Below are 11695 nucleotides of genomic sequence, written 5' to 3' on the forward strand. Positions count from 1 at the left end.
CTCTGTACCTCACACACACACACACACACACAACAGGACACATAGTAATGTACGTTTGGCTTAATGGTAACAGATTACACAATATGTAGGACACACACACACACATACAGTCTTAAACATACACCTACTTGTGTGCATAAGTAGTCTTTACACAGCTGATGCCATGATGTAAGTGTCAGTAAAGCAATAATTCTGTGTCGTTTGTCAGTTTGCTGACAGTCGCTCACACAGAACAATCACTGTTTGTGTCTTTTTAACTGGTTTTATGAGCGAGTAGCTGTATTTTACTGTAAGTCCTCGGCTACAGAGTGGGCAGACATACAAAAGAGAAACAGAGACAGAAAGTGGAGGAGACAGACAAACCAGACATTGCAAATAAGGGGAGAGAAAATGGCTCTGTGTATATGTGTGTGCGTGGATGTGTGTGTACCCTGTTGCCAGTGCTATTAAAGTTGTATTGCACAGAGCTTTTAGAGCATCAGCCATCAGCCGAGTAACTTTAGCTAATAATTTTTTCAAAACCTCTGTGCTTTGTGCATGTCAGGGCTTCCCAATGTGTGTGTGTGTGTGTGTGTGTGTGTATCCCTGTTAGTGTGTGTTTGGGTGGTTTGGATCGTCAGTATGTACTTGCGCGAGTCTTTCGTTACATCGTGTAAGGGCACGTGCATGCATAGCCTTTTTAGACAGTTATTGCAAACTGTAGATGCTAGACCACATGTGAATACTGTAAAAAAAATTGGCACTTTGCTCACTTACACATACCTTCGGTAGCCCACTGTTCCCAGCAACTGTGTTCATACTGGGTGATTTTACGCTGCGCAATTTATATCCAGTGCCGGCATCCGGTGCTAATGGAGGAAGCGGCGAGAGCTTCATGGAGAGAGGTTAAAAGTAAAGCTAACACCATGGCCTCAAAGTAGCAGGCCCTCTCTGTGAAGCCTGAGGCACATGGGCAAGTTTAATGTTGAGAACCTAATTTACATAATCAGCTATTTCCCCCTGTTGTCACTACAGTGGTACATGATGAAGTAGTTAATTTCCCAAGCAATGTGTTTTATGAAATGTTGTTCTCATTAAGTCCAAGAAGCTCATTAAAGTTACTTCACTATATGTTACACTAATTGGGGAAGTTGCTGACCACTGTGTTGGCCCACATCAGTTTTAAGTACTATTACATGCAGTAGTTGAGTAAATCAATCCAGACTGATGGAAATTATTGAAGAGTCAGTCTTCTTTAAGCACACACAACTTGGACTTTAACTTGTGTCCCAGACCTGAAAGCGAAGCAAATAAAAACATGAATAAAACAAAGTAAAATAGATTAAAATACAGCATTTTAGCACTCCTTCCTCTCTGTTCTGAGTCCCTGCTAACAGGAGAGCAGAAGCATACGCATTTACGTCACACAGGCTAAAGATAAATCAGCACAGTCAGACCTTGCTCTCCCAGATGAAAGTCCTCTGCTTGCACCATTCCTGTGCAAAAGTCTGGAGCCACCCTGATTTCTTTATGCAATACAGTTTTTCCAGTATTTGTCTGCTTTTTCATTTTCAGTCAATTGAGGATGTTTGTTTTTTTGCTGTTTGTTTGTTAAGCCACTCAACATTGTGGCATGTAAAGGGATGAACCAGTTTTGTGACGATGAACAACAGATAGCTTAGCAAGGAGCCCATTTTGAACAGTTTCTTTAGAAATGTTGTTAATAACAGTCAGTTGCACAAACAAAGAATTTCTGCTGATGCCTCATCAGAAATCGTGTCAGTAGAAGGGCTGCAAAGAAGCCATTCTTAAGGAAGAGAAATGGAAACAACAGGGAGTGCCTACAGTCATCTGTAAAACACAGTTGAGGCTCTTTCATAGTTTGAAGCTGCATATCAGCCAGTGGCGTTGGATCTTGAAGGAAAGATGCATTCATGTATTTTCTTGTGTTTATCCAATGCAGGGTTGCGCTTTGACTGGAGCTGATGCAAGCCCTCACAGGGCGAGAGGCAGGGTACACCCTGCACAGGTCACCAGTGTAGGTCACAGTATAGGTCACAGACTGGTAGTTTATCACCCACGATGGCGGTCCATGGCCTGCTATAGACTAACAAATATTGACCTTCAATCTAATTAGAATTGTAAAGCCTCTGTTTTTCCATGTATGTTTGCAGAGATAAAATTGTATGTTTGCTGCTCCTATTTCTCATTTTATAAGCAGAATATAAATAAATGAGATGTGGCTGAAAAAACTTTTGCACTCTATTGCACTTCCTGCATTTTTGCCCTCCATACTGATCTGAAAAAACAGGCAAGCTCCTCTTTGCAGGTTTCTAACACCTCACAACATGGACTGGAACATACTTAGGAGTTTAGCTTTAATGTTTGCCTGTTATTAACCAAAGTCTATACTAGTAGCTTTACTCCTAACATACCCTAATCTTCACTTATTCCCAAAATGACCACAGCACTAAAATAGAAAATGACAGCACATAATATAACCCAACTCTTAAGGTATTCTTCCAGTATCTGTGGTTGGGATTTGCCTGTGAAGCCCATCAGTGTGGATACTCCTAAGTCATGGTCAGACCACAAAGACATCTCCACTGCATCCCCTTGCTGTGGCCTTAAGTGTTGAGATGTTTTCAGTGATAAATGCAGCATGGAGCAGATGTAGGGCTCAGTGTACAGTACAAGTGCTTCGCTCATGAATAAACTCACAGAGTGTGAAAATCAGTCACTAAACAACAGCAACCAAAAAGTAAAACTTTAACAAATAATGTCCTGCACTGAAACAACTCACTACACCTTCATTTCAGTCATTTCATGGTCTAAGTGTATGAAAAGGAACAACGATACACCCCTCTCCCAGCCTAAAATGTATCACTCTATGTATCAGTATTTATGAATAATTGGACGTGACCTTTATGTACACACAGTGTATATATATATAAATTCCTATGCAGATGCACTCGAATGCACACAAAGCTCTGTTTGCCTCAAGGTGACTCTGACCAAAAACGAGCAACCAGTGCTTTGTCTGTGAGATAAAGAAGAAGACAAAAAGAGAGAAAGTGCAGAGGAGGGAAAGAGAAGAAGAGAGAGATTAAGAGAGAGAGAAAGGGAGAGGCAGAGAGAGGGGAGTGCATGCGGCAAAACAGAGGACGGACTGAAGTCATTCAAGCTTTTCTTCCCCCTGAATAATCCCAGTTTTGTCCAAATTTAGTTGGAGGAGATTGTGGAACATCCAGTCCTTGACATCAGCCAGAAAGTCATGTAAAAGCATCGACTTCTACTGAGACTGAATCGCTGCCTGACTCTTTTTTTTTCTTGAGCATGTTTGCATTTTTCTCCGTTTCTCAGTCTCTCTAGTTTCAATTATCTCAAGATTTATTTAATCACAAAAAATCTCACTGCCAAAGGAAATGGACAGATGGATGGATGGAAATGTCAGAGGGAATAAAGCACCCTTTTCCACGGCTCTGTCGGGGCTTTAAGTGCAGAAGGAGAACCATAAGGACAAAAATAGTAAGTTCTTGTAATTGAAGTGTGTAGATCAGGAGGAAGATGAGCAATTCAATTCAATTTTATTTATATAGCGCCAAATCACAACAACAGTCACCTCAAGGCGCTTTATATTGTAAGGTAGACCCTACAATAATAGATACAGAGAAAAACCCAACAATCATATGACCCCCTATGAGCAAGCACTTTGGCGACAGTGGGAAGGAAAAACTCCCTTTTAACAGGAAGAAAACCTCTGGCAGAACCAGGCTCAGGGAGGGGCGGGGCCATCTGCTGCGACCGGTTGGGGTGAGAGAAGGAAGACAGGATAAAAGACATGCTGTGGAAGAGAGACAGAGGTTAATAACAGATATGATTCAATGCAGAGAAGTCTGTTAACACATACTGAGTGAAAAAGGTGACTGAAAAGGAAAAACTCAATGCATCATGGGAGTCCCCCAGCAGCCTATGCCTATTGCAGCATAACTAAGGGAGGATTCAGGGTCACCTGATCCAGCCCTAACTATGTGCTTTACCAAAAAGGAAAGTTTTAAATCTAATCTTAAAAGTAGAGATAGTGTCTCCCGAATCCAAACTGGAAGCTGGTTCCACAGAAGAGGGGCCTGAAAACTGAAGGCTCTCCCTCCCATTCTACTTTTTCTTAGCAATGGCTATGAAAACAGGAATTGCAATGAGCAGTTTTGGTATAAACTTTGATGCACCATTTATTAAAGTTTACAGTGCCTCTAATGTTATCATAGACCAACACAGAGGTCACAGGAAGTCCTAAAATAAATAATATACAGGACTAATAGCAGGTTGTATGTGACAAGCCTGGTTTGATGTAGATGTAGAGCATTTAATGAAAACATAATCCTAAAATTAAAATTATAATGGAATGAGTTTGATTTAGAGTGTTTATAAAATGGAGCAGCAGGAACAATCCCGGGACAGGTTTGTCTGCTCGCAATAAGAAAAATGTAAGAAATGTTTACAGTAAATTCATAAATCAATCAATTCAGCATCAGAATAAAGATTACACCACCATGGATGGAGGATGTTCCTATGAACAGCTTTGCACATCACTGTCTACATATTGGTTTACCTCCATAAGGTGATGTGTTACTGGTGTTACTTCATACTTCATGTTGTGCAGGTTGGGGGATCAGATGTCCCTCTATAAGGGGGACTGCACAGCATTTTTATGCTTTCCCCCCTCTCCCACATCTTGAACCAATGTCCCACATTTTGCAGGCTCTGCAGGACATCCACCTTTCTAAACACTGGATTTTCCTCAGTACATATAAAGTTGGTGCTTTTATCATGAACAAATATATCATTCTGTGCAATATAGTGGAAAATACCACAAAGCAGATGACAGATATACTGAGAAATAGAGTTATTTTTCAGTTTCACATAAGAGAAAAAATGGTGTGAAGCGACACAGTATATTTGTGTGATATTTGGCTAGTCAGCTAGTGCTCCAAAAAGACCTATGGATACATCCTTACTCAAACCTATAGACTGTTACCAGACAGAAGCGCAGCTGAAATAACAAGGGGGAGTGAAAACTTCCCTTTATTCTTATTGTGTTTACCTAGCAAGAGTTGAAAAGTCCGACATGCGGCTTATTGTGATCTAGTCACCCTGTGTGCATGTCTGGTATGGCTACTCAGCAGCCATACATTACAGGGAATGAAAAAATCTTTTCAATTTGTTATTGTTGCAATTGCATTCTCTTAATAAAACCCAGTATCTACAGTGCAGGCTCTCCTACTGAAAGTTTTTGAGATACCTACAAAAAATGTCCAGTTCACCAGCAGTTTAATGCTCTAAAGATTTATTTCAGTCCTTCATGTTGGAGACTCAGATGTTAACACATGGCAGCACTGCACTTTAAAGATGTTACGTGGACTCTGCTGACTCCATTGCTTCTTCTGGCACATTTGCAAGTGGCAGGAAGTCACGAGGAAAGGTGTACTCAGTCATGTTGCAAAGTCCGGACACCACACAGCAGCTCAAGGCGCTGCGGAAAATCTCCATGTTGCACGCCTCATACCACTCATTGGTTAAAGTGTCGTAGTACTCAACGTTCGAAGTGGTGGTGAAGCCGTTGAAACCCCCGACGACAAAGAGGCGATCGTCAATTACCTCAATGCCAAAGTTGCTGCGGGGGGTCAGCATAGAGGACACGAGGTTCCACGTATTGGAATGTGGGTTGTAAGCCTCAGCGGTGCGCAGACGGTTGTTTCCATCGAAGCCACCAACCTAAAAGTAAATACGTGGGTCAAATGATTGAATGTAAGTGTAACCAGCTTCACCGTACCCCTGTAAGAAAATGTACCTGCTATATGTCTTTAGCTGTTTTTGCACAGATACTCCAGAAAATGACTGAAGAATTAAGTTGCAATACTGTCCAAAGTTTCCCTTAATATGTAGCAGATACAAGGAGATTGTTTACCTTAGGTGTGATCTGACTACTGGAAATACTCTGATTGGTTTAGGGTTTTACCTGGACAAAGCGAACAGCTACCTGACATATTCTCATGCTGTTATATGGAGTTTACACATAAAAGTTGTTTAAAAAAGGCCCATTAACGTCCCAGTATTTGCATTCTCACAGGTCCCACATTTGTTGGGAATGTCTAGAAAAGATCAGGGTGCAGTGGTGTGTGAAAATGACTTCTGAATTAAAAGGAGAAAGTAAAATAAAGTAGAAGCCAGCTGTTGTGGAAGTCTGTATGAGACCTTTGTTCACTCAAGCCTCAACTACAGCTATTAAAGCACTGTTGTCTATCACACCACGCTATTATCAACAAAGATGAATAGCCCTCGACAAAAAGTATTTGTGTTTTCAGTATAAATGTCTTCACAGCTCTTTTGCCTTTAGTCCAAAAAGGAACATTGAGTTCCAGTCCTTTCTTCCTATAACAGATTAAAGTAGCCCTGACAGGCCTTGGGGCCTAAAAGCCTGATCAAAGACCCTGAGGTCAGCACCAGGGTAAGGTCACTGCATTCTGCTGATAATAACTTTTCCTTTTTTTGAATAGAGACTTAGTCTGAATAGAAAATAAATACTAAACGGTAGCTAGCTAAATAAAGAAGTGTGTCTCAGAAGGTGAGACTAAAATCTTTGCTTTTTACCAAAGGGTGCAGCTGCAAAACAACTAAATAAGTGGTTTTAAGGCAAATAGCAAGATAAAATTTACAGCTAAAATGCCTACCGTCCCCAGAGGATGAGTTCTAATCACTTGGCTTATTCCCTCATTTTTCTAAAGGTGTTGCAGGATGAGTTTGAAATTGTCTCTAACATATGTCCTCTATGGAACGATGAGGATGACAATGTTGGTTTTGAATAAGTATTTCTGTTGTACTGAGTGAAATGTGAAATCATCAGTGAAATCATTAAAGACACAACATTTTGGTAATGAGGCACATGAAAAAAAAATGAGGCAGAAACATCATTAATCGGTTAAATTAATACATAGAATGAGTAAGAATGCCTTCTCTGAACCTGTGGTCAGGATAGGAATCTGATCATTGATAAATACAAAACAAAGTTAACAAAATTCTGTGTCAGCCAAATCTGTGTTAAGCCTTGCTGATCAAAGCACATTACAGATTTGATTTGTATGTTACGTGAGTGTCAGCACTACTTTGTGGTCTTACTGCAAAGACATGATCCGCATATGCAATGACACCTATCCCGCTGCGGCGGCTGTTCATGGGACTGATCATCGTCCACTGGTTGCTCTCTGGGTTGTAATATTCAGCTGTCTGCAGACACTCGTTGCCATTGAATCCACCACAAATGTAAATCTGAAAACAAAAAAGGGACATTAAATATCTTTACATTTCTTAGATTTCAGTTGGAAACAATGTTACCTGTAAGTGAAATGTTTCCACATCATTTGTGAAGTAAGACCGATACTCAGTACCCAAGTGTCCAACTGAAAAATACAAATGTGTAATAACAAATGTGTGTGTTTTACAATTACCTGTCATAAAAACATGTTTATGCACCCAGATTTTACCTGAGTATGTGGGACTTCTTTCAGTCAGAAAGCCAGAAACGAATCAAACATAACATTCAATCAATAAGGCTAATTTTTCTGTTCAGGAATGCAGATAAATAATTGTAATCTGGGATCTTAATATAATAAAATAATGATGTGTTTTACTATTTTTTTAATATCTGTTATATTTTAGTTGACAAGTCAACTCAACTAAAGTACTGTACATAAATGCAAAGATGCACTTGTGATCAGTTAGAAACAAAATAGATATATATTAGTATATTTTTCAACTTTTTAAACTATACTTTTAAATTTGAAAACATGAACATAGAAACCAGTTTGTGACCTATCTTGCACCTCGCTTCACTGTAAAAATGTGTATTCCCTGACTGGTTGGCAAGTGTTTGCTGGAGGTTGATGGCTGTCACTACTGTGAAATTGTAACCAGGAAGGTGTTGCACCACAAGCCTCCTTGTGTTTCCTTTGGTCGTAAGCAGACTGTTGAGGTTTGCATGGAGTACTCTGACTTGTCTGCAAATACTCACAAACTATTTGCTGTAGAAATCTGTAGAGTCTTTCATACAATCACTGCCTAACCAGCTGAGGAGTACACATTTTTCCCTAGCAACTGGTTGTTACCAAAGGTTGCTGACAGGTCTCTAGGCCTGTGTGCCTGAGACCCTACTCTATTTCTCTGCTACTCTTTTACTTCACCCACCCGGTTGTTAAGTGTTGTGCAGCTGGCGTCGCTCCTCTGTTCGTGCATCGGTGCAATAAGACTCCACTGGTTGATTTCAGGTTGATAGCGCTCTGCACTGCTGAGTCGTACATGCCCGTCGAAGCCTCCCAGGGCATAGATGAACCCGTTCAACACAGTCACACTCACATAGCAGCGGCGGGAGTGCATGGGCCCCACCTCATTACAGGCGTGAGTGGTCAGGTCAAACCTACGGACGCTGTTGAAATGCTCCATCCCGTCGAAGCCACCAATGAAGTAGACGTACCCGTTGAGGAAGGCGGCTCCATGATAAGCACGAGGAAACTCGAGGTTGTTCGTTACGTTGACCCAGCGGTTAGCCCGGCAATCGTAGGCCTCGATGCCATTAGTTGGATCACCACCACTCCACCCCCCAATGGCCAGCAGGATGGAATGAGGCAGGCGGGGATGAGCAAGAGGGTGACACAAGCCAGACATGAAGGGTCTGCTTCCTAGACCATGTATGTCTAAGATGGCATTACTTATCATGGACAGGCACTCAGAATTGGCCCCCACCAGCTCACTAGACAGCACATTGTCCTTTAGGTAGTCTGAAGTCATCAATCCCAGTCGGACCTACAGAGAGATGACAGAAGAGAATAGAAGAGAATTTCTTAAATGTGGTTTGGCTACAGCTGAAAAGAGCAACATCTCAAGATATTAAAGCATCCTTATACCCAGATGGAACGACTCAATCTATGACTTAAATGCTGAAGATTTAAGTCCAAACTAAATGTAGTAATGAAAGTTTATAGACCTTGGACAACAGAGCGGTGAGGTGTTGTTTCCGTTCTGCAGGTACATGGCTAATCCACTTTGTAAGCGCTTCATACACAGTGGTCTCCAACTGCACATTGAGGTCGTCTCTATCAAGGATGTCAGCAAGTTCCTCCACAGTTAGCTGCAGGAACTCCTCCTCAAAAACAACCTGCTTAAAGTTATTGATGATGTAGTGGTAGGCCTTGGCGCGTAGTTCGGGTGATAAGAATACTTTTGTGAACTGCCAAATGCCAACGCAGTTCTCTGGGCACAGTTGCTCCCCGAGGAAGTCAGAGCAGAGTTTCACAATGTCCATTGCATTGAGTTGATCAGCTGCCATGAGAAGTTCCATTACATTTTCCTCCGTTATGGAAACTGAGCCAGTGTATGCAAAGTTAATGATGAGTGCCATCATCTCAGGAGATACGCGAGGTATGTTGAAGACCTGTTTGTCTGGGTCGCTGCAGTGGGTGAAAAGAGCCCTGAGGGTAGAGATGGAGACAGAGTAGAGAATATTAAAAGGTGTGGAGGCAACAAGATAATAAACTATGTCATGCACAAGTACTCCAAGTAACTCCAAAACAGAGTTTGTACATGTTTAGTGCAATTGATTGTTGGGTTTTCAATGTCTTTATTACATTGGCACCATGTTTATGAAGCTATTGCCAAACACAATGCAGTCCCACACCACGACAGAGCCTCCACCGTGTTTTAAAGTTAACTCTAGACACTCACTGTTGTACCTCTATGACAAATATTGAAATCAACTCCATAAGGCTAGTTTGCCTCTGATATTTAGTCTAGTTATTGCATAATTTTGCATACCTCAGTCTGTTTCATGAATATGTCATGAATTTGCTGCATTCTTTCTTGTTTCTTAAGGACATGACTTTCAGATACTGTTCATTTGCTGTAGAACATTACTTTTTTTAATACGTGCTACTCCTTGTTTTGCCTCTGTCAGTGCGCCCCAGGGCAGCTGTGGCTACAACGTAGCTTGCCATTGCCAATGCGTGAATGTGTGTGTGAATAGGTGAATGACTGAATGTAGTGTAAAACGCTTTGGGGTCCTTAGGGACTGAGTAAAGCGCTATACAAATGCAGGCCATTTACCATTTGTCTTTAAAATTGGTTCTTCACTAAGTATGCGTTATGTGTAGAAACAATAATGGTTCATCCTTTGAGTTTTAGTGTCCTTTTTATGCTTGAATGATTCATATATCAGCATTAAATGGCTTAACAAACAAATAAACAAATGAACAAAAACAAAACCATTCCTCGGGTACAAGCACTGGACTAAAAAGGGTCCAAACGAAACCTTTACAAGTCTTCAAAAAAACACGTTGAGAACTATTGCTCAAGTGGACTTTTAAAAAATCATCTGTTTCAAAGCAAGATATAAAAAAATGAGAGGCAACTCAAAACTTTTGCTCAGCGTATAACTGTATAACAAAATTCAACATTTTTAGTATCAGGAAGTCTGGTGTGTCTTACTGTATCAAACAGTGGGGAAGATATTAATATAACTTAATAAAACACTTCAATTAGACTTCACACAATCACCAAGTGATTCACAGTGCTTATTAAATGGCACATTTACTGAAGTGGAATCTCTGTGAAGGTAAAGATGAAATCTGCAAATGTTTGCATTATGTTTTGGGTGTATCTGTCAGTTGACCGTGACAAAGTCTTTCTATCACAAAAGTTTTATGATTCAACCCGTTCCTTTTTGTTGGCACTGTTTCACAGACTAAGTACATGAATTACATTTTTCACAGGTATAAACCAGTCAACTGTCCTTCACATTATCAGGTAAGCAACTCACCTGAAGTACGGCGTACAATTACACAGGATGACCCTGTGGACCGGAAATTCTACATCCTCCACTTTGATGATTGCATCACAAAATTGTCCCTCCGAACGGAGTTCATTATACACTGAGCTCGACTTGTATGGCGGCTGGCCTTCTTCACTCATCTTGAGTTTTGTGACTGTTTTTCTTAGTTTTTTTGTCTGAAGTTTGTCTTGAAGTGTTCAGATCACAAAATCAAACCTAACTGTGGAATTTGGGGAATGGAGCCTATGACATCATCATGACTTGGCAACAGTTGCCCCATAGAATTGTTTTGAAATGTATGTTTACATTGTTTTAATGAACCTTTCATTGCATAAAAGCTTTGTTTTGATTTGATTTGGATTTAACGTATTGCATATGAGCCTCACAGATAGCATACAGCATTTTGTATGTTTCCCTCACAGAGGTCAACTAGTAAAATAAGCACTTCAAAACACTCTTACGAATGGACTACAATATCATATTTAGCTCATATTCAATGTTAATAGGACGTGTTTTTTTTTTAATAAAATGACTTTGTAATATCCGAACACAGATATTACAAAGTGTGATTCATGGCTAAGCTGTTTTCTTGGGTTGTATTAGACTTTTATCTAGTTGGAAAAATGGGCTCCTGCACTTTACTGATGTACAATAGTAGTAAGAAACAAACAAACAAACAAAACACATATATACACTGTATGTATAGTACAAGACTGTTATAATGACGGTGCTTGACAGTATTACCTCAAACAGGTGCAAGCAGTCACTTGTCTGAGCACAGACTGCAGATCTGTTGTTGAGCAATTTCTTTCCATTCATAGATATATGCAGCATCCAGCTGCA

The 11695-nt window shown here is 40.5% G+C and overlaps 1 protein-coding gene across 1 annotated transcript; it reads right to left on the reverse strand.

The window, feature by feature from the left end:
• Window positions 1–5306: 5306 nt before the first annotated feature.
• Window positions 5307–11150, reverse strand: LOC120727234 (kelch-like protein 10). Its single transcript, XM_040021439.1, has 5 exons — window positions 10841–11150; window positions 9014–9497; window positions 8218–8832; window positions 7153–7302; window positions 5307–5751 (listed from the first exon to the last, which is right to left on the reverse strand). Exons 1-5 carry the CDS (start codon window positions 10990–10992, stop codon window positions 5389–5391), a joined length of 1764 nt encoding a protein of 587 aa, XP_039877373.1. The 5' UTR covers window positions 10993–11150; the 3' UTR covers window positions 5307–5388.
• Between the last annotated feature and the right edge of the window lie 545 nt (window positions 11151–11695).

The sequence above is a fragment of the Simochromis diagramma genome, unplaced genomic scaffold, assembly GCF_900408965.1.
Source record: "Simochromis diagramma unplaced genomic scaffold, fSimDia1.1 OVJJ01000753.1, whole genome shotgun sequence".
NCBI classification, from domain to species: Eukaryota; Metazoa; Chordata; class Actinopteri; order Cichliformes; family Cichlidae; genus Simochromis; species Simochromis diagramma.